Source organism: Numenius arquata, chromosome 9, assembly GCF_964106895.1.
Source record: "Numenius arquata chromosome 9, bNumArq3.hap1.1, whole genome shotgun sequence".
Lineage (NCBI taxonomy): Eukaryota > Metazoa > Chordata > Aves > Charadriiformes > Scolopacidae > Numenius > Numenius arquata.
In genome coordinates, this window is record NC_133584.1 from 47,438,347 (window position 1) to 47,462,010 (window position 23,664).

General features: G+C 44.8%; 1 protein-coding gene across 1 annotated transcript; it reads left to right on the top strand.

Moving 5' to 3' along the window:
- Positions 1-1,218: 1,218 nt before the first annotated feature.
- TRIB2 (tribbles pseudokinase 2) lies at positions 1,219-22,399 on the top strand. The gene is made up of 4 exons (XM_074153489.1): positions 1,219-1,270; positions 2,229-2,649; positions 6,646-6,938; positions 20,044-22,399. The coding sequence occupies exons 2-4, from the start codon at positions 2,380-2,382 to the stop codon at positions 20,510-20,512; spliced, it is 1,032 nt and encodes a 343-aa protein (XP_074009590.1). The 5' UTR covers positions 1,219-1,270; positions 2,229-2,379; the 3' UTR covers positions 20,513-22,399.
- Positions 22,400-23,664: the final 1,265 nt, after the last annotated feature.

Genomic DNA, 23,664 nt, shown 5'->3' on the forward strand with positions numbered 1-23,664 from the left:
CCACTTCTGACCCTCCCTTGTTCCAATGCGGGAAAAGGGGAGCCAAGCTATGGCATGGCCAGCCCCTTGGCATCGCGCTGTAGAGGCTACAGCTCTTGGACTGAGCCCAGCTCGCCCTGTCCTCTGCTTGCTGTCGGTTTATGTTGTTATGTTGGCTTGGGTTTTTTTGGGGGGTTGGTGGGTTAATTTTTTGGTTGCCTTTTTTTTTTGGGGGGGGGGGTGTCGTCGTTTTAAATGGATGCACAACCAACACCCGGTCAAAATCTAGGGAGGAAACGCCAGGTTCCTTAGGAGTTCAGGGAGCCGCTCATCAAACTTTAATATACATCCAAACTCTTATTATTTAAACAATAAAAGGGGAGCGGGTGAAAAAATCCTAGCAGACCGCAGTGGTGCTGGGCGGGGACAGACCGACCTCATTCATGGATTTCTCTGTGCAGGAGGAAAGGGTTTACGTTTCCCTCTGCTCCCCCCCCATCGTTTTAATTTTGGGATGGATTAAGACGAGCCCGGAGCCGGGAGAACTCCTCCCACCGGACTGCACCGGGAAGCAACCGGTTTTTGCTCCCGTAAGTACGAGGAGACCCACGCTGCCCGGAAAAAAAAAAAAAAAAAAAAAAAAAAGAAAAAGAAAAAAACCCCAACCGATCCCTTCATTGAGAAAAAAAAGCCCGCCCGCCTGGAGCTCCGGCGCCAGCGCAGGGAATAACGCACCCGGCATCTGCGCCCGGGCGGCGGGGCCGGACTCTTCTTTTAGCGGCGTTTATTCCATCCCTGTTGTTGTTGTTATTATTATTATTATTATTTAATTTGTTATTACATTAAAATTAATTAGTTAACATCTCACCCCCTAACCGCAAGGGCAATCCCCCGACAGGCAGGGCTCGCACAGGCAGCCGGGGGGTGGTGGTGGGGGAGCCGCGGTCAGCATCACACACTGCTGCGCGGCTGGGCGGGGGCTGCCTCCCGTCCCCCCTCCCCGTTCCCCCCCCCTCCCCGGCACAGCTCGGCAGGGCTGCGGAAGGACGTCTCACCTTGTTTACCCCGAACCCGGCTGGCGGCGGCGGCGGGAGGAGGGGTGGGGGGGACCGGGGCGGGGCGGGGCGGGCGGCCGGGGCGGGGCGCGGCGCGGTGGGCGGCGGGGCCGGGGCCGGGGCCGGGCCGGGCCGGGGCGGGCGGCGGCGGCGGGGCAGTCAGCCTGCGCGCTGGGCACCGTGCGGGCGTGCGGCGGCCGGCAGCGAGGCACGGAGGCAGCCAGCGTCCCCGCCACGTAAGTAGCTATTAATACGCCCGGGGGGAGACGGTGCCCTGCTGAAGGGGATCGGCGCGGCCAGCCCTTCCCTCCTCCTTGTCCTACCCCCAAAGAAAAGAAAAAAAGACTCAAACAAAAATCTGCTCCCTGCAATATATATATATATATTTTTTTTTTAAACGATTGCCAATTTATTCCCCATCCCCGGCCTTTCGCTTATTGCCCCTCCAGTGAGAAGTCAGCCCCCTTCTTCCCGTGCTTTTTTTTTTTTTTTCTTCCCTTTGTGCGTGAACTACATTAAAACCGCCGCGGTAGGCGGCGAGCCCCTAAAAACAAAAATCCCGCTGTGCGCTGGAGACGTGGAAGCGTCCCTTTTCCCTCGCCCGTGCTTGCACTTTTTGTTCTGTCGAGGCGGCCGCCGCAACGACAGCTCCTTCCCTTCTCGCCGGCGCGGAGCCCTGCGCGCTGCCCCGCGTTCCCGCCGCTCTTCTCCGTCGCCTGCGCGGCCGCCCCATCCGCCGGGCCGGCTCCGCCGAGCCTCCCGCCGCGCCGAGCGCTCTTTTGTCGGCCCGGCCGACAAGTTAAATGCTCCCTCGCTATTTCGCGGGGCATTTTCCGAGCGCCCCGGGCGCCAGCGGCGAGGCTCACACGCCATCTACAGCCCGGCCGCGGCAGCGCGGCTCTGCCTCGCCGTAAGGAGGGAGAGAAAGGACTGTGCCCGCTGCGCGCAGCGCGTTACCTAACCTTTTGTTTTCGCCCGCGCTGCGCGCCCCGCGGGAGCGCCGGCCGCCGAGGCCCGGCCGCTCCGCGCCCCGCGCAGCCGCTGCTGCCGCTCCGCTCCCCGCACATCCCGCCCCCCCCCCCCCCCCCTCCCCGGGCACCGCTGCCCCGCCGCCGCGGTGTTCCGCGCCGCTCCGCGGCCGGCCGCCGGCGGGAACAAAGGGCGGCGGGCTGAGCGCTCTCTCCCTGTGCCCAGGACGCGGCGCTGAGGCTGGTCGCCCGCCGCCGCCGCGCTCCCGCCTCCCCCCCACCCCCGCCACACAAAGGCAGCCGCAGCTGGACGGGCGAGGGACCGCGCTCCACGCCAGGGCTCCGGTGCATCGTCTCGGCTGGTCTTCTCCATACTCATGAACATACAAAGGTCAACCCCTATCACGATAGCACGATATGGGAGACCGCGGAATAAAACCCAGGATTTTGAGGAGCTCTCGTCCATACGGTCCATCGAGCCAAGCCAGAGTTTTAGCCCGAATCTAGGCTCGCCGAGCCCGCCGGAGACCCCGAACTTGTCGCATTGCGTTTCTTGCATCGGGAAATACTTATTGTTGGAGCCTCTCGAGGGAGACCACGTTTTCCGAGCCGTACATCTGCACAGTGGCGAGGAGCTGGTTTGCAAGGTAATCCCTCTCCTTCTTCTCCCCCCGGGTTAGCCCGCTGTCGCGTCTTGGTTTCCCGTGTCGCAGGAGGGCCGAGCACGGTCGTGTAGCTCAATTATTAAACAGTTGAGAAACAAAAGGCAAGGAGGGGGGATTAAAGGCGCATCCTGTAACTTTTCCCTCTCTCTAGACAATGGCCACGTTATAGCGGTGGCCCGGAGCCAGTTCTGCCTCTTACCCGGGGGATATTGTTCTGGAAAGAGCCGTCCTTTAAGTAGGTCTTAACGTGAGTTCAGATCAGGAGAAAGCCTCATCTTCCCCACTCTCACTTTTCAAAATGGAGTAGGGAATCCCCAGCTAATTTTAAGGTGTTGGGACCTGCCGGGTTCCTCGATTTTTCTTGTCCCTTGTTCTGTGAGTTGGGGTACAGAAGGGGATGGAGAAGCAGACGGCGGGGGTGGGGGGGGAGATTGCTATCAGCTTTGTCTTAAAAGTGATTTTAAAAAAAAATCCACATCTCATTAATCAGCCTGAGCTCCCTCACCGTGGAGGTTGTTTGCAAACAGCATCCTCCCCCATTGCACAACTGAGCAAGAATAAAACCTGCACACCTACGGTTTTCAGAAGAGCAGACAAAATAGCTATCCCACTCTTTGTAGCCTGCCTGCTTTTTTCTCTGCCTCCTCCCAATTTGCTTCTACTATCCAAAGGTGAGCTGTGGGAAAAAGAAACCCACATGCGTCCGTGGAGGGATGTTTTTCCTCTTTTCCGGCTGAGGGAATATTTTCCTTTGTTCCTAAATTGTAATTCTCATTGTCTGTGGTGACCCAGACGTATTCCCAGCAAACTGGGGCAGTACCCAGTAGTAGTTTTTATAACTGTGTAGCAAAATGCAACCTTGCAACGCACGCTGCAGTGTTTGTATTGTTCCCAAAATATGGAATTGTGCCATTTGGCTATCTTGGGCAAATTTCTAGTGTCGAACTAACTGCAAAACGGAAAAGTGGACATATTATAGTTTATTTGTATTCCAGGGATTAAATATAGCATTGCTGACTGTTTCAGACTTTTTCATACTTGATTCATAAGAAGTTATGGACTAGGCTGTAGCAGGGAAGAGAAAATAATTGCTCCTGTTTGCTATTTGTAAAGGCTGGAGTTCAGAGGGCAATTTAAATAGGCTGACTGATTGAGTTATAAAAGCTGATGTTAAGGCAACCTAGGACTTTGTGTGGTTATTTAGGGGAAGAAAGGGCCCGTGACTTTGCAAAGGACTAATATTGCATGCTGAACTGAATGCTTTGTTACTAAACTGAAACAGCACATGAGAATTTCTAGAATGAAAGCCCTGCTCGGTGCAGTAGTACAGTGCTGCACTCTAGGACATTGGCATCTTTTCATGAAACAAACAGATCCCACAAAGCTGCTGCTCTGCATGAAATTACAGGTGAACTTGCATAGCAAGTCGTAAAGCGGGGGCTACGCTCTTCTTTGTTTCCTGTTTGGTTTGCCGGATTAAGGCACTGTTTTGATAACAGTATGAACAGCGTAACTGCAGCTCACAAAGAGTGGACTTGAATATTTTTTTTTTCCTTCCGTTTAAACTGTGTGTTTTTGAACTGATCCTGACATTTGAATAGTATCAGTTTTTTCCATATGTGCGAGGCACTGCTTCTAGCTGTGCTCCAAAAATATGATCTTAGCCTGAATTGCTGGTTTGTGAATACACAGTTGTCAGTCCTGAACTCAATTTAATGCGTGCTTTAAAATGCCTGCAGTATCATGACTACTATTTGTCAAGTAGCCTTCCGGCTGAGAGACCTGCTATCTGGTATCTTATTGAAGATGCTCTCAGAGATTGCTTGCAGAAACATTGGTTTGGATAACAGACACATACTGATGATTCTCAAGATTCATTTGGCTGCACCCACTGACTGTACAGATGCCGTTATTTGCTTCAAGGCTCTGTGGCATTCAAACAACGGTAACTTCTCACTTCCAATTCCCAGCAAGAACTAAATCAAACTGCAGCTTATTGGACGTTTGCTGAATTGAGGCCAGGGATCTTAAAAGCTGGGATACAAAGAAGCCCTTTATAAAAGGTATTCTAGACTGTAGCAGTATGATAGTGCTTCCCATCTCCCCCCTTTCAAACATAGTGCTGGTACATATCCAGACCTACTTATTTAACATAGTCTGAGAACCACAAAACATAACTCATCATAATCTGGTTAGGAGAGAATTCTGGAAGGGCTTCTTTTTCACATGAGGGTTTGAGCTACACAAATTTTCCTGCTTAAATTTTATTTCACAGCAGCCGCTTTGTAGAAGAGCCATTCATTTACAATGTAGTAGTTAGGCATTTTGAGATCCAAATGTCAATGAATTCTCCTCTGGAATGAATTACACACCAGGGATTTGAGCAACACCCCCTCCCCACCCTGGTTCTGCTTCCCTGGCGCCCCATGTCACCAGAATGCCTCAGTGCTAATCTACACCCTTTAAAATGTGTTGGATCTGTTTGGCAGTCTGCCTTTAAGGTTGTTTGTTGCCGTGCCGGAGTATAGCAGCACAGGTACGGGCTGGGGAGAAGGAGATTTGTGAGGAGGGGGTGTCCTGATTTCTTGGGGTTTGAGTTCTTTTCTGCAGAAGGAGTTTGTTAGGATTGTGCTCTGAAGCGTTAAATGAGTGAGGTTTTGAAGCCTCAGGTAAATTTTTATTGAACTGTATCTCTCTCACTCAGTTTTGAGAGCTTTCAAAGCTTCAAAGAAAGCAGGGAGATTTGGTTCTTGGAGAGGATACAAATACCCGCTACTGGAATGGGGATACTAGAACACAAAGCGAAGACAAACAACTGCAGTTTAAACCAGTGGGTTAAAAACCTATTCCAGTTCTTCATTTTTATGTTCGGTTAGAATGACACACGACTACCTTAAATTCTTTTTACCAAAGTAACAAAATGCCTCAGAGTAAGTTACATATTAATAGAATTTTTATGTTGGTGGAAATGCTAATCCCTTGCTTTGCAGTACCTCTGGAGCAGGTATAATTAAAAATAAAAATCACTCCTATCAATACTTCACTCGTATTCTCTTTTAGCACACTGGCTTCTGTTATTCTCAATGAAGCCTTTCTTCTTGTAATGTGGGCATTTCTCAATTGACTCAAATACTGATTCATTCGTCATCACTAGATTATAGTAACTTTTTATATTTGGGTTTCCCAGCAGCCTTTTTAATTCTTACAGCTCATTCATAAGATCAGTGATAACATACTTACTAGTAAAGGGACGCTTTGCTTTTAATGGAGCACTTGATTGAAATGCAGAGAGTTCAGGGTGGTTTTGTCTTTGCCTTTTGAAGGATGTTTGTCTGCACTCCAACAGGCAGGGCTATTTCCCCGGGTTGTCCTGATCTTATAAACAGCCATTGTAAAACTGAGACTTTGAAAGTGAAAGTGACTTTGCTGTTTGTCAGAGATGAAAGAAAGGCAGGAAGTAAATATGAATAGTGCTAGATGATATTATAAATCTGAAAATCCTTAAAGCTCTAATGGGTTAATAAAATCAAGAGAGAGAGGCGTGTGGATCAGGGTGGATTTAATATGACAGCTACTCTGAATGCAAAGCTCTAGGCCATATTCTCTATGAGTTTATTTGGATGGAAAACAGAAGATAAACACATTTCCTTCTGAGTACTGCCCTCATACATTGCTAGCCTTCACAGTTTAATTCAGATTACATTCTAAATTTGATGGGCTATTAGCTAATGAAATGATTCTTGCTACAAGTTTTGAAGACTAGCCTTTCCTGTCAAGGTTGCGTGTATCTCCTGTGTGGGGTTGTATAGTCTGTTTTGTCTTGTCCTCGGTGCTGTGAGCTTGTGACATCCTGTTTACATCAGTGCAGCTTTGGCATAAATTGTACTTAGAGACGGTTCTGTTAACAGAATTAGATGTACCGTAACTCCACTGTCCTTCTTGTCGCTAACCCTGGCTTTACTGTCATTGTTCCTGCAGGTGTTTGATATTGGCTGCTACCAGGAGTTATTAGCACCATGTTTTTGTCTGCCTGCGCATAAAAATATCAACCAAATTACTGAAATAATTCTTGGGGAGACAAAAGCGTATGTGTTCTTTGAAAGGAGCTATGGGGACATGCATTCGTTTGTTCGTACCTGCAAGAAGCTTAAAGAAGAGGAGGCAGCCAAACTCTTCTATCAAATAGCTTCCGCTGTTGCACACTGCCATGATGGTGGACTGGTACTGCGAGATCTCAAGCTGCGAAAGTTTATTTTCAAGGATGAGGAAAGGTAAGAGTCTCCCTTACTTTTTACAGGTGGGGGTGCCTGAGATCAGATATTCAGAGTTACAGGATGCTGTGCCCTTCATTGTCACCGTACCATTCGTTTGTGGTACGCAAGGTGTTACACTTGGCTTTCCTCTGCAACCTGATCATGGGATGGATGTGCCATTTTACCTTCTGGCTTAGGCTTTGGAGTACAGTAAGTATAGAGTGCTGTTTGCGTCTGTGCCTGGCCTCTGCATCTCAAACCAGAGCAGGACCCTCATTTCTCAGGAGGGGGACATCTCCTGGAGGAAGGCTCTGCATAGATGTCTGGTGTAAAAGCTCTGCTATCATAAGCGCTGCTGATGTTAAAAGAGGAAAGGAGCAAAAGATCCAGTATGTTAAAGAGGGCTGGAGACTCAAATGGCTCATTCCAGTGAGGAAGCATGAAGAGGACAAACAGCGAAGCTGTTATTCCTGACATAGGTTGGAGGGGACGGGCCACCAGTGCTTTGAAGGGATACTTTGAGGACAGCTTCTTGCTTCCAGTGCTGGAAGGGTCTGGAGGCTGCTTCTGAGAGTATTGCGTGATCACTAATCATACCAAGACTAAAACTGCCTTGCTGTGTGGGTGCCTGGTTTTAGCTGTTGTGGTATTTGGGGAACTACCTTTTTTTTTTTTTTTTTCTTTTTTAAGTATCTCCTCCTCTCTCAATAATGGGGTAGTAAATTATTTGGGGAAGGAGTATGGGAAGACGAGAAAAGAAATAATGCTGGATGCTGTAGGTATATTTTTGAAGTGCTGTTCCTGATGCTGACCCATACCTGTACTGTTGTACCTCTGGAAACTTCATATCTCTTTCCTTGTGGTTACCGGTTTTCATTATGTTACATCATGTGTTTGCTTGCAACTTCCACATAAAGCACCCGAGTAATGAACACTGTCAATTAATGTCAGGCTTTCACAGAGAGATTAAATTGGGAGATGACCATTATAAAAAAAAAAAGAAACTAAATGGGGACAGAGCCTGCCTTTGTGCTTCTTTTTTTCTTGGTAGAGGATGGGGAGGTGTTTTTCCCTTTTAGTTAAATCCTATAAACTGTCTGAAATCTTGTTCAAACTGTTGCAGAGTGAAGTAGATGTTCTGGAGAGCTTTGTTAAAAATAACCAGTGCATATCAATTCCATTTGGGGCTATTTGGGGAAGTTAGAAGCAACAGCCAAGGCACATAAGTTTTCTACAGGCTCAGTAAGTCCATGATCTGAGAATTAGAAAAAAACTAATACACAATTCAGTCACTAAAAAGAAGTTCCTGGCCTTAAAATGAAACTGACAAGCATCTATCCTGTTGAAATATCCTCTACTTAAATTTTACTACAAGCTGAGTTTTGCAAAATAAACTTATCCTTTTAATCTCTTTACAAACTGAAAAATAAAAGACATATTTTCACTTCTTAATTCAGTTCAGGCGTTTCTCTGCAAAGCAAATAGCTATTCTCTGTTTTTCTGCCACAGCTCAAATATATATGACTACCCTTTCCTCCTCTTGGAAGAAAAAAAGCCTAAAATGAAACTATCTCAATGTCCATTCAGAGAGAAATGCAAAGCAGATAGATGTAAACTGCGCTTTCACAACTTTTACCTGGAGTTTAATAGGTAAACACCATTATAGCACCTCTGATGCAGATAAGGAGGAAACTTGTACAAAATAGTTGGGGGAGAGGTTCTTTTCTGTCGTAGCAGATAACGTCCTAATGTTAAAACGGATTTATTTTTTTTTTCCTGGGGATGTATGTAAGCTTGTGTGGTTTTGTATGAAGGAGGGGACTTGGAGAAGCCCTGGGGCTCACCCTGGCTTTCCGCTCTCGGCGAAGGCAGCGTGAGCTCAGAGCAGTGCAGTGGGTGCAGACGTGGTGAATACTTTTGAACTCCTACCCTGCCGCTTACTAGGAACTGAATGCAACACGAGGCACAGGGCCAAATCCTTTAGCCACCCAAGAAGAGTGGTGCGTACTATAATAGCAGTGTTTGCTTTTATGAATGTTTTCAAACGTAACTGGAGTCTGCAAAATCACGCAGTTACTCACTTTCGAACAGTGTCTTCCAATTGTACAATAATTCACTTTAAAGGTCAAATGCGACTTGCTGGTTATTTTGAAGATAATCATAATGCGGTTTTCTTCTGGATGTAATGTTGATTTGTAAGTAGAGAGGTATTGTAATCCTTTCTCTGCTAAATAAACAGAGATGAAATAGTGTGAGATAGAAATAGACCCAAACAGCGACTGTCTTTTTTCACATGCTCTGATCGTCAGACTGTAATCAGTCATCACTTTCAATCTGCTGCTATATTTAGGCTGAAAAATCTTCCTTGTCCTTCCGGGTTCACGGAGGTGTCTGTGTGTTGCTCGCACCCCTCGGAGCTTGCCTTTCCCTGGGGCTGCCGGCGCTGGGTGCTGAGCAGCCTGCCTTTATGAACCTGCCGTCAGCCCTGGTGCCTGGGAGACAGGTTCTGCACCATCTATTGCTCTTTGGTACCTGTAATGAACCAAGGAGGAAGAAAAGAGGTGAAAAAGATGTTTTGAGAAATGTGGGTGAACTCTGCTGCTGCACGTCGTCTGTTTTTCAGTGAAGCTCTTTCTTAGTTGATTCTTTTCCTAACTGTTTCTTCAAGTCTGTTTTTCTGCAGTTCACCTTTAGTACCTACTGCTTTGAACCTTTCTCCTCTTGAACACTCTCACAGCTTTTATTTTGGTAGAAGAAAAGATGGGAAATCCAGCATGCAGACAACATATGAATGGAAAACTCAGTGCTTTTATTATTTTTTTTAAGAAGATGCTTGTCTGCTCTTAGCTGGGAGGTGCCAGACTGGAGGAGCCAGAGAGAATGTGAAGGATATATGGAAGTAGTTCCATTCCTTTAAAAAAGAAAATCAATTAAAGCGTTTCTTAGCACCTACTCTTTCCATTGATGCTAATGATAGAAAATACAATATGAAATCAGGGCTCCTGGGGTTTTGCGGACTGGTAAATACAGCATTGCAACTCTTTTCACCTCATTCCCGTTATCTAAATTACAGCTGGAATTTGAAAAGATTCAGGCTCCTGATCTAGCAGCATCATGAGTGCTGTTTGCTCCTCCTGATGACTCTGCTAAGAATGCATGTTATTTGGATGTTGCAAATTGCAGTGCCTTGTGATGTCTGTAATGAACCGGGAAGTAAGAAGGTAGAAAAAAGTAACGTTGGAGGCCGGTAGTGCTGAGCGTTTTATAGGGGTTCTAATTTTACTGGTGACTTTCTCTTGATTTGCAACATCAAAGGTAGATTGTGATGACATGTTACGTCTTACTACTGCATGTGTGTAAGGGCACCAGTGCTTAAAATGAAATCCAAAATTCCACAGTGTGGAAATAAACAAAACCAGTTTGTCTGTGTTTCAAGCTACTTTATAGCTTCTTTTTATCCTGAACTGCAGAAATTTCAAAGATATGGTAAATTGCATTCCATGAAAATGATACATGCTGTTGCCAAGCTCCTTAGGTCTTTTATGGTGTTTTTTTTTGTTTCGTATAAAAGAAGTTTGGGGGGTTGTGTTTTTGGGGGGAGGTGTGTCTGTGTTTCCATTTGTAAACTATAGGTGAAATAGCCAGACTTGTAGTATTGAAATTTCAGAGTTAAGCTCCTTAAACCTGCGGCTGGTCTTGATGAAGCAGAACTTCTAAGACATTACAGCACGGCTGGAAATGTTTTGTAAGACTGGGTTAGCAAGCAGCAGCACATCCATTAAATGAGGGCAGTGACTTTCAGAGCACTGAAAATATGGAAAACAGCACTGACTTGGGTCTCACTGGACTTTCTAAAGCACCTATAAGATTCTTGAATATTTTAAAAACTGGGTCCTTAAACTTCTAAATAAAACTTGAATCCAAAACAGTAGAGATGAGCTAAGATAAAACACTTGGGTTTGTTTTCTCCCTGCTTCCATGTGTGTTGGTCACTTTTTCTTGTCCTGAATACTAAGCCAGGTCAGCGTTGATGTTTGTGGGACTCTGGCTTTTGATTATTTTTGCTGTGTTCATGTCATGGTATTTACAGTTTTCCTTGTACAGCCTGTCCTCGTAGTAGGCCCTTGGGCAGAGTGACTGTGCCCTCCTTCTAGCTGGTGTCCCATAATGATGTTGCAGAGTGGGTAGGTCATTTTAGGTTGTGCTAAAAATAGCATTCTACACTGTATCTAGCTAATAAAGTAGTTCATCAGTGATATATAGCAGATGCTTTGAGAAAGAGCCACCTCAAAGATCTCAGAATTAAATGAAGCATTTCTGTGTTGGTTGTTCCAATGGTTTTCTTAATACAAGAACATTTCTGCTGTCAGGGAATTACTAATTTCTTTAGTGCATTTTTAAGCCTTTAATTATATTAAAATATTAGCTGTCGTAATATTTGAAGCTTAAAGACCTTGTACATTCATCATACTTGTTGAAGGGAAAATTAAAATAATTTTGGTATTTAGATATTGTAATTTTCCTGTATTCTTTGTGTAAATACGAGAAATGGTAGGCAGGTGGGATTCAATAAAAATAAATAGAATTTGACACTTTTTGCTTTGTGCCAGGGGAATGCAGCCAGTACAATACACTAATTTAGAAAGCCTGTGTTAGCATAACATATTTATTTGATGTTCTTAGAATGTGGGGTTTTTTTTCTTTTTTTCCTCTAGAATTTCTCAGCTTTGAGTGGATGATGCTTTAAGATGACCTAGTTACGCTGTTTGCAATCCTAGTGATACAAACCTGATCCCATGAAAAAATACCGAATGCGTATACTGACTTTTTTCCAAGTAGACCTTTCATTTTCTTATAGTTAGTAGTAAGTTTCTTCCCCAACATTTCTCAAATTGTAATGTGATCAAATGCTTTTTCCCCATGGTGGTAGAACTTGCCGTTCTACTATATGATTCAGTAGAGGACAGGTAAGTTAGAGCTTTCCCTAAGCTGGAAAAAGAGAGTCCTAAAGTGAAAGAAAATTAAACAGGAGTGCTCTTTAAACACAAAAAGATTTAGAAATAAAACCAGTCTTCATCTGTTTTGCCATTTAAGCATTTCACATTACTCAGAATGGGGCCACAGGACCAAAGAATCATAGGTCAGATATCAACCCAGAAATTACTGTTATTTTGTATCTTCGTAGAATATGGGGAGGAAGGCGAATTTCTTCACAGGCAGCAAATCTCTGCTGTCAAACTTCGGAGAGAGGATGAAGCGGTTGCACAACTGTTTTCTGCAGAAGGGTTCATGCTGCTGTTTGCCTTCATGTGGTTTGGGTACTAAGCCTCTGTTTTCTCCCGGCGTTCCTGGGAGTGCCGCACTTTGGATTTGTTGGGTATGCGGCACCCTTCCCAATAGGGTGTGGGAGGCTATCTGCAGATGTCCAACATCACGCCAGCCCTGTGAAGTGCTTAAATCTCCCGAGGGCATAGATAGTCATAGAGGTTAAGTGCTGTGCCTAAGGTCATAAATGAAAGCAAAATCCAGGGGAAAGTTGGCTGTTGGCTGGCCCCGGTGAGGATGGGAGCTCCAGTGGGCCTTGAGTCAGCTCAAGGCTCTTCAGCAAGATCAAGATCTTTGCTGTAGAACCTAGCTCTGGAGTTTGCAGCAGGTTTTGCCCTTGGACTGTGCTATATTTAGGTATTTGGCTCATAGTTGGACATGTGTCTTTTCTTCTTCACCCTTCCTTCAATCTTGCCCCTTTGCAGCCTCCTGCACTAGCTCTGCTGATGGGTGGTGTGGAGGTGCAACCCTGTGCCATGCTTGGAGCAGGAGGGAAGCCCTTCTCGGGAGCCTGCCTTTAGGTTTGGCTGGACTGCTGTGGGTTGTTTCCATGTCCTGTCCGGCCAACCTGGCCACGCTTTGTGAGGTGCTTCTGGCTGAACGCTGTGTTACGTGTTGGCTGTAATGCCAGATGTGGTTGGTTTGGTTGGGTGCCCGTCACAAGATGCTTGTCATGGTATTGGTCTCTCTGATGATGGGTGCTTTGCAGTCACTGAAAGCAGATGTCTCTTGAGACATCTTGCATTAAGAGTTCCACAGCTGGTAGCTGGTTGTTTTGAAGACTTGAAAAGCTCTGTCATAGACTCAGTGCAAAATACTCCATGTTGGCTTTTGAGCAGAGACTGAGGATATCTGTGGACATCTGTGCTGGGGGTGAGGAGGGGAGGCAGGGACCCCAGGTAGGGGCAGCTGCAGTGTACTGTCATAGTGAAATTCTTCTGCTGTTTTGTCTTCTAATTGTCCTTATCACACTCTGAGATTCCTCTCCCTCCCAAGCCTGAAGTAAAGGCGGAGATTGTAAACAGGAGCCAACCTGGGGCTTATTTAGTCTTAAGCACCTGCTTTTTGGTAGATGTATATTGCTTGGAGACAGGTTTTACAGTCTGTTAAGCAAAAGGTTTCCAGCGGGGTTGTGAAATAATGGGCCTGCTTTGCCTTAGAGGTGCTGAGCACCCAGTGCAGCCTCAGAAAGTGGAGGGCATTTTTCGCAATGTGCCGTTATGTTAACAAAATATGACTTTGGTCTCATTTCCCTGTGGAGCTTCACCATGCGTTGTATGAAAAGACCTAGAAAAGATAGTGAACACAGCATACGGCTGACAGCGGAGCCTTTTAAAACTCTGACCTTCAATGTGATCTAAGAAGATAAAAGTGAGGTGAAGTAGCTGCCGTGAGCCAGATGCTTGTCAAACAATGGACTCCTCGCAGCATTGCAGCCGAGCCCCTCCATGGAAGGGTCTGCATTGGGTTTCAGAGCCAGCACCCCAACACGCGCATTGCTACTGACCTACCTACCTTTTGGGGAACTAAATATATATGGCATATGGGACAGGCTGTTTCCAGCCAGACCTATCTGAGTGTTGTAAAGCTGAGGTCTTTGGGGCCCCAGCCTTTCCTGGAGGTGTGTGAGGAGATGGTCTCAGAGCATTTTTTTAAGTTGACGCCTGTAGAGAAAAAGCCAGCTTCAAACAGGTTAAAAGCCCTAAGTTGCTGGGTCCTGAGGGTATGGGGCAGGGCTGAGCATGCTGGTAGCATCCCTTCAGAGGAAGGGTGGGGGATATGTAGTTTTTAGAGGCTTCCTCATTCTGCGGAAGTACCAGTGAAAAGAATTTTCCCTTAGGAACAAGGTTCATCCTGTAAACCTGTACTGTCTGCAAGTCCCAGTTGTCTTTCGAAACATATCCTTGAGCCTGTTTCATTATGCAAGAGACTGTTTGTCTGACAGCCTTTGTGCAGGTTTTGGGTTGGGTTTTTTTCCCCCCCCTGAAGTTGCGTAGGATGTTGTGCAGTGAACTCCCAGGCTGTGTGCTGTTACGCACTGGAAGGGATCTTGCGGTGAAAGGAGCAGGATTTAAATTGATGGCATAACATTTCCCCTCTGATCCTGTGTGCCTTGCCGCCCCCGGAGGAGATGGGGTAGTTCTGAGTTCAGAACAAGCCTTTGCACCGAGCTGCAAATCATCTGCATGGGGTTTCGTTAGCCGCCTTCCCCGTCTCGCTCTCTCTGTGACGGCAGCCTGCTTCTGCATTATTTAGGAGAGATTTCCTTAGTTAAAAAAATCAATTAGCAAAAGATAACTGTTTCCAATGTCAAGCTTCCCTTTTATTTTTTTTTCCCCTCCTTGTGACTCTAATGGCATGATTGCGTTCATGCTCATCTCATCTTTATGATGGGGTGCTAGCAACTGACCTTGATTAAATGACCTGTAAATTATTGGCCACACAGGAGCAATCGCTGATCTACTGGGCATTTGATGGCTTGAGTGCCTCCACCTAGGGAAAGGCTTTCCTGGCCTCAGTCAGAGTAATGTTGAAATATGAGATAGGATTGCTTGGGTGCCTTCATTTTCTTATGTGTAAGTTAATTTAGGGGTAATATTGTGAGGCACCTCTTCCCTTTAGAAGTTGCTATTTTATATTTACCTGCAGTCATACTAATAAAGCAGTAATTTGGATAGCCATGACGGTTGTTTTCTGATTTCTGGAGGCATGAGGCTGCTGTATAGAAACTGTAAATCTGGATCATCTAATTTTGATGCAGCCTCAATAGCAAGCGGATGGTGTACCTGGAGTGTCTGAAACAGGATGGCTCCTTCTGTCTGCTCCCCAAGCAGCTGATCAGGTTGTCATCTGGGGGGTGATGCTGGACTGAAATTGTGGGTCTGGTCTGCAGTTAGTGTTCCCCAAACGGTAACAGTGGCTGAGCTGTGGTTCAGGTGTTATTTCCCATGCAGGTGGCTTTGGGGGCAGACTAGAAGCAACTGCTTTCATTGATTCAGGCATGGACTCCTTTACTACTGACTGTTCGCTGCAGTAGAGGTATTTTCCTCTGAAAGACTCAGACTTGCAGTCACTGTTTCTGCTTTAAGTGTTCCAGATCTTTTTTTTCTCCTGCCTTATGAGCTTAGAGCCCTCTGAATAATTCCACTGATTTTGGTATGGAAATTGTGTTTGCTTTAGGAGAGCAAGTGTGAATGGTGGGTTCTTACAGCCCTGGCTTCGGTGTCAAAAGGCAGGATAGTAGTTTGGAGTAGCCCCTCAGCTCTGCAGGGAGGAATAATGCGAATCACTATGAAAAAAGTGTAGGGTGTGCAACAAAACCGTCTGCCAGAGACGGGTGCTAACTCAGGAGGTTGCATTGAAGAATCTTCTGGAAGACGTTTAATTGATTAGGTTTTGTTACATTACTGAAGAGCAAAGTCTGAATGCAGTCAAGTAATGAATGGCATATTGATAAGAAATTCAGAGTGGTATTGTTTTTCATGGGTTTCCCTGACGGTTTCTATGGGGACAAAGACGCATTTCCCGTCTGAGTGCTGCTGCTGCCCTCTGATTGCACTTCTGTGGTTTCATTCACCAGTAATGGGAAAGCATTCATAGGCAGAATAGCTTCCCCTTTTTAAATAGCCATGATTCAGGGTTGTATTTTTTTTTAATGCATTAGACTAATGCAGTGTTTTATCAATGATCTGATAGATGCATAATGCTCTTTTTCCATGTCCTTATTCAGGGTCTGCATTAAAACTTGAAATTATGTACTGTAATTACGTAAGCCTTGACAAAAGTCTTTGTTGCCCTACAGTATGTCTACAAAGTGATTCTCATCCGGCTTTGGCAGTAGTTTACATTTGAACTTTAGGGATTAATTTTGAATGCTGATGCTTTTGGAAAACTTCTTTTCTCCTGTGGGGGTCCTTCAGTTGACTGATGTTGAGTTAATTATTTAGAGAATGAAAGGTTTTTAGGAATGTGACTTCTTTTTTTAAAAAAAGATAATTTTTGTTTGTCCTTTTTCTGCTCTGTAATGGGAGACACTTCAAAGCTGATTACGATTTCACATTTCAGTGTTTGGTTTTGAGTCAGTCACTTGTCTGCCAAGTGCCGAATTTAGGGTTGTCCGGTTACTCTGCAATTGGATGCACTCCCCACCCTTTGCTGTGGAGGTTCTGTGATCTCAGAAACTATTTGCAGTTCTGAGGGTCTGTTGTTGTTGGCTTTTATTCTTTTTCCTGGATATTTGATTTCAGTGCTTCCTCTGAGAGTGTGTGGGGGAGAGAGATTGCTTCTCATCCAGGGTGTCTCTGCATTTTGCTGTATTTAGAGTCCCCTCTTTCCCATTCCCCTCCACCACCACCCCCCAAAAAGAATGGTCCCTGGCTTGCAGAAAACAGAGCTCTTTTAGGCAATGCTTGAAATGTGGAGGAAGGGAGGGCCAGCCAGAGCTGTCAGCTCTTTCTTGCAGAGATGGGGTGCTGTGCGCTGGGAAATAGCAGCTCCTGAGCCAGGCTGCTCCTTTTTGATTGCCTGAAAAACCGTGAAATGACTGTAAAAAGGGGAGGGAGACTTGCCGTTTACACCCGCGTATTACCCAACTGTAGTCTGCTTACAGATTATATGGAAGGCTGAGGTACAGAAACTCATCCCTCGGTGGTGCAAACAGGCTGGAGTGGGTCTCCCCAGCCCCGCTGCTGGCTACAGCAGGGGGCCTTGGGCGAGGATGGAAAACTGCCTTGTCACCTCCTACAAAGACACGCAGCCTTGCAAAGGAAAATGGGAATATCCAAGTTGCTTCTGGTGGCAACTGGGAGGAGGCAGAAAGTCACGCTGAGGCCATGTACCTGGCAGTATGTGCTGGAGAGACATATGTACTGGTGTGGAGTGGCGTCCCCAGTGCCGTACCAGCACCGCCTGGTTGCGGAGGAGCCATTTCACCACTCATACCTTATACACGAGGGTGTTACTGGTTGAGGGCTTGGAGGCTGGCAGGGAGGGAGGAGGAGGAGGAGGACTGAAGGTTGTGGTTTTGTTGAATTTGGGACCTTCTGTTTCCTCCAAGCCTGTCAACTCAGCAGGATGAAAAACCTGGTTGGAGTGTTTGCTTCATTTGGCCACGGTTTATGGAGGAGCAGGCAGATAAGGGCCAGCTGTTGTTCCATTTGCTTGCTTAAACAAAACCCACCGTGGCTTGCGTGGAGGGCTGCAGGCTGCAGCACCTTGCAGGAAAAGCAAGGCAGGGATACGGCTTTTGTATGCTCCTTCTGTTTCATTATCAAGAAATTATTTCTCCTGTTGGAGAGAGGTGAGGTTTTTTTTGACATGCCTTGCAGTCTGTTCTTTACGGTTTTGAACCTCATCCATTGTAGAAAATAAGAGATTAGGGAATCCCAAGTATTTTCTGTAATATAAAAGCTTCTCAGTGAACTGTTTCTCTAAATTCTTCGGCAAATCTCAGAAATGTAAAATAGGATGGGAGATTAAGCAGCATTTCCCTGTGCTGTTGACACTGGGATGGCAGGAAAGCGTGTGTAGGGGGTGAATTTCCTCCTGTAAGTTGTTTATAAATAGCGTGCTCTGCCCCGCTCCCTGTGTGTCTTCTGCTCCTGTTAGCAGCAGTGAGTCGATGCTTTCCTGTCTGGCAGTTCAGTGACTTAATGCACATTTGAGTAGTTGGCCTCACCGTTTTATTGCTGCGCATAATTTTCTATGGAAAAACTGAGGTGGGCAATGCAAATGGAACCTCAACTCATGTCCCTGCCTTGCCTTTCATTTCCTCCTCGATTCTCTGCCATCTTTGGCGAGTTTTCTTTCTCTGGGCGTCTCTCCTCTCTGTTCTTCCTATGCTGTGGCAGGTGCAGGAACATACTGAAGCTGAGCATCGTGACAGGACTCTTCTCTCGTTTTGGATCCTCTGAGCTGTGTATGGAGGGAAATTACTGTGGCCGTGATAATTGTAGTTAAGTTTCTCCTTGCAGCCAGCTTCCTGTGTGATGTATTGCTGCTGTAAAGTATTGTTTGAGTGCTAATGAGGGGTTGTCCGTCGCCGTTAGGCTGGCAATGGGTAGTTAATCAGGAAGCAGGTGTGTTGCACAAACCCCATCAGCATCCGCACTGGAGGAGAAAACAGTGGCCTGTTTGAGGAGGAAAGGAGCTGCCTTGGCACACTGTGCTTGGGAGCCAGGTATTCTGAATTCTGTGTTTATGACTTCCTGATTCGAGGCACGTTGCCAAAGGAGCTTTCACCTCTGCTAGTAAATGTCTCTAGCTGTTGAAAAGGTCCAAGTGTCACTATGAGAGTTTATGGCACAGTTGCTTCTGGAGTGCTCCACGGAGTAAAATGCTCTTCTGTTGGTTCAAAGAAGATAGTGCTGAGCCGCCCTGGAACCAAGTCTAAACCAAAGCTGGCCCAGCTGTCTTTTGCAACTCAAGCCTGAGCAACGTTGTCTTCAGAAAACATTTAGGAAACAGGGCTCTCCTTGTCTGTTTTAACGCCTGTTACATGATGTGCTTTAGCAAAGAGATGCGAGTTCTGCTTTCTGAGATGAAGCTCAGTCCCTGCCTGTAGATGTCTGTGGTGTGGGAACATGGCCATGACACATGGCTAAGAGTGGTCATACAGATTGGTGAGACTGAGGGACGAGGACAGTAATACCCAAAGTTGAGTTATGATCCCGAGTTGTTGAAAAGAAAACCGGCTCTACTGCAAGGTCACTCTTCCATCCAGATGCACTGGACAAGTCCTTTTGCGTTGTACTGATATCTGCTCTCAAAGCCAACCATTGCTGGCAAACAGTCTAAAGGGTAATTGGTAATCCTTTTGGATGTCTTTAACAGGGACAGATTTTTAAATATAGTTACAGACGCTAGCAGTGAGAATTAAAAGGAAAGAAAGGTTATGTTCATCTAGTGCTATGACAAGCAAGTTTGGCATATTTTTTTCTGCTCCTTTGTGATACCCATAAGGGAAGAAAATTCTCTTGCAGAGATAATTACTGCAGCACAATGACAAATTCACAGTGCTTTGCAGGCAGAAGGAGTTTGCAATCTAGATAAGGCATCCCTGTCATCTCTCTGCAAGCCCTTTGCTAGCCTTTCTGTTCGTTCCAACATGAGAAGCTCCACTGGTTTGGCTGGGCAGATAAGCTTTCTCTTAATCTTGGCATTCAGCTCACCTGATTCCCTTTGCCCAAAGGTCTGTTTAGGAAGACTGAAATCTGTTAAAACTTTCTCTTCCTTTCTTTGTCTTTACAAATGTTGGTTGGTGAGAGGGATCGTTTAGGGTCAGAGGGACAATTTTATTCCTGTTGAACCTTGTAGAATTACAGGTGCAAGTAACTGCTCAGCAGTGTGAAGAAGTCAAAAATAACCTGTCTAGTTAGGACTAGACTTGTATTTGGACATGCGTCCTACACAGGTACCTTAGAGTGCAGCCGACAGAAATAATCGTGTGGCTTAAGTCTCTGTTTGGATATCATGTCTACATAAAATTTACCAAAAGCACAAATATGGCAATTACTTTCATCTTTTTAAGACCTTACTAATGGTTTTACTGGACATAATTGTGAACTTGTAGCTGTATGTGTGGCAATATTCCCTATAAGTCTCTAATATCTCTAAGTGGTATAAAGGAAACAGTATCAACTAGCTGTAGCAAGTGCTGCGAGTGGGATTTTAAACTGATGCACTTCTGTGGTTGTTGAATTTTGTAGAGTATTACTGTCATAACCATGCAGTTGTAGCAGCCCGGAATTTGTGTTTTGATGTTTGCTTACCTTGATGGCTTTGTTTTTTTTGCCCGCAGGACTAGAGTGAAATTGGAAAGCCTAGAAGATGCTTATATTTTAAGAGGAAATGATGACTCTCTTTCTGATAAGCATGGATGCCCAGCCTATGTGAGTCCAGAGATCTTGAACACAAATGGCAGCTACTCTGGCAAAGCAGCGGACGTATGGAGTCTAGGTGTCATGCTTTATACCATGCTAGTTGGACGCTATCCTTTCCATGACATTGAGCCTAGTTCCCTCTTCAGCAAGATCCGTCGTGGGCAGTTTAACATTCCAGAAACTCTATCCCCCAAGGCAAAATGCCTCATACGTAGCATACTGCGTCGGGAGCCATCGGAAAGGCTGACTTCACAGGAAATTCTGGACCATCCATGGTTTTCTACAGATTTTAATGTATCGAATTCAGGATATGGTGCTAAGGAAGTATCAGATCAGCTGGTGCCTGATGTCAACATGGAAGAAGACTTGGACCCATTCTTTAACTGAGCACAAAGACTGGTGTTCAGAAGGTACACAACCTGGAGATGGACATATGAAGGAGCCCTTCCTGACCGTGTTAAATCACATCCTGCATCAGCCTAGCTTGGTAGCAAAAGACACTCAGAGGTCCTCGGATTGAGAAGGAACCTCCACAAGGAGCTAATATAACAAATGTAGCATGGGGACAGATTGGGGGGGCGGGGGGAGCTTGCTATCAGGTTAGATTGATTTGGAGGAGAAAAGGCAGCATGGAGCAATTGTAGCTTCTCACCTTTTTGGAGCCAAGGAGACTGCACATGCCAATTCTGGTGCAGCTGTATCACTCCTGTTTCTGTTCCATTAAAAATAGTGGTAACTCACGACAAATAGAAACTTTTTTGCCTCAGCTCACATCTTGGCATCGCACTGTTAGATATTTAACTTCAGCCATTATTCAGGGAAAGTACAATTGGCTAACATTTTTTTTAATCGGATGTCTAATAATTAATGGGATTAATTTAAGAAAAAAATTAGGTGCACAAAGACGGACATGAAAAGTGGGTGCTAAAACAAACAAAATTTCAGTTCATGTCTCTTGATAGCTATTTTCAACTCATTTCTTCTAAATAAACTACTTAATATTCTTGTCAGGAAATGACATTTTAATGCTTTGTTCCCTTAAGGGGAAGTAACTGTCATTTAACAAGCTGTTCTGTTTTGTGTCAAATGGTTTGTTGCAGGAAGCTATTATAACTCGAACTTCCAGATGCATTACTGCTATAATAGGGAAAAAAAAAGAAGAAAACTATATAATTTTTTTTTTTTTAAGATATGAGATACTGGCTTCCATATCTGCCATGCTGCACGTATATGACTAGAGAGGGCAGAAAGCCCTTAGTCGTGTCTTTATCTGAGAACCGATCTCTCTTCTTTAACTGACTGGCCCATGTGTAAATAGAGGGCTCTTTATTATTGAAGAAGAGTATTGTAGGGTTTTTTTCTTTGAATTCCTCTCAACTTGGGAAAAGAATTGTTTGGGTTTGATTTTTGTTTATGTCCAGAATAAGAAATAAGAGGGTATTAATAAGCTGAACATTTATATTACAGATATTCCTCTTGAAACATACACAGTAATATGCACCTTTTGTATTGTCAAGACTTATTCTATTTATTGAAGAAAATGTCACAGTAGTGATGTATTAAGCCAGTACTTCAATTACGGGTTGACTTGGGATGACATGTTACATGCTGTAGTTAACACACTTCTTTTCTGTTCAGGTATTTCTGTCCCTAAATAACTTTTTATTTAGCTTTTTTTTTTTTTTTTCTAGATAGCTTTATTTGATTTAGACTGGCAAATGTTTTTATTACTGCTTTTATATTGCTGTATGATATTGAAATCTCTTGGCATAAATATTTGTGTTTCCAGTACCTCAGTTGTTCTGATATTACTGCCTGTATACGTTTTGTGAAGTGGTCATGTTTTTTGGGTAGGTACATGTGGACTCTGTAGTATGTAAATGTTACTTGAATTTGTGCTTAATTATAGTATGTGGCATGTGCGTACAGCTACTTGGCATTTGACGTATGGATGCTATTTGCCTGCCTTGCAGGAAAGTTATGGTCCCACTCTCAAGAGGATGTTTCACAGTTCTTTATCAAGAGACAAAGCTAGCTGCAGCTGACCTGCCTTGGTTCTATTTTGGTAACTAAGAATATAAAGGAGTAATGTTTTTACACTCTGAAGATGGTGCTGTGTCAAGAAGGACTTTTTTTTATTTTATAAGTACCTTATAGGAGGAAAGATTGGTGATGTGCATGGTGGGGTTTTACTGCCTCTGGTGCTTTGTCATGTATTTGGTTTAATGTTTTTGTCCTAATCTCTTCAATAAATAAAATTGTGCATATTTAACTAAACTTCAGTGGTGAACAATGTTCTTACTGAGTGTCTGAGGTGCTGCAGGAGTTTATCCGTTAGGATCATTTAGCTGGTATTTTTTGTGCTGCTAACAAGCTCTTGCCAGACCTGTGAGCTGAGAAGGCTTAGCACTTATATTTACAAGGTAACGCTGTAAGCCTTTTCATCAAAACTTTTACTGTTGGCTATGAATGAAACCGGCTTTTATTTTCTTTTGGCTTGTCCCTACCACTTATCAAGCCCGTTTGCCTTTTTCAAGTAGGGTATTGAAATGCAGTAAGAACTATGTCTTTTGGTGAGGGGAGGCTCTTTGGCTGATGAAGAGAGGTACCAAAATGGAGCAAACTGGTGCATGCACTTTCCAAAATCCTGGAGATATGCATCTTGTACTTGCCCCTCAATTCCAAAAAGGATGGATCTGAGCATCTCCTAATTTACTAGCTTTTATTTAAGACTGGATAGTGTTTCTGCTAGTCATCTTGGATAATAATAGATGCACGTAGCGAGATCACATAGGTGTATGTGGAGTAATAAGGTGCTTTGTGAACGTGGGGCGGGACAGATGAATCCTGATCCATTAAGAAAAGGCCATTTGAAGGGGGCTTTGATTTCAACCAGGATGCAGTCTGTTTTCAGCAGTTCTATGGTTTGAAAGAGCTGTAAGTAGCCAATGATCACCCCTAAAGAAGCATCCCACTGGTCTGAAACCCTCCATTTCAAAATAAGAGTGTTGCACCGAAACTGCTGGCACAGGGATTGCTGTCAGGCTGGCTAACTGTACTACATGATTTCATCCGAGGTAATTCCTGGTGTGCGTTGAATATTTCAGTTGGTAGGTTGAGAATTAAAATTGTTGATTATAGCACCAACCAGAAATGTTATTAACGTGTAGAAACACTTGAAGATCAGTTTTTAAATGATCTGTGTGCCTGCAGCCAAAGTTTAAATTACTTGAAACTCTTTCAAATCAAACTCCCACAATAAATGTGCTTTATAGAAAAAAGCAGATTGTAATCAGTCAGAGAGAGAAGGGGAGGGGGGAGCACTGGGGGTTTCCCTCTCCCCCACTAAAAACTTATGTGAACGGCTTCTGTTCTGTTTGGGTGGAAGTAGATAGACCTTATTTTACAGCAACCTGCATGCTTGCTTTTTCACTGCCAGTAATTGTATGAAAAACGCGGCTGACTAATGATTGCTCGTTTGCAGTGAATTTTTTATTTGAGGCAAAAGCTTTCTTGGTGTTGCTGCGGAGGAATCCTTT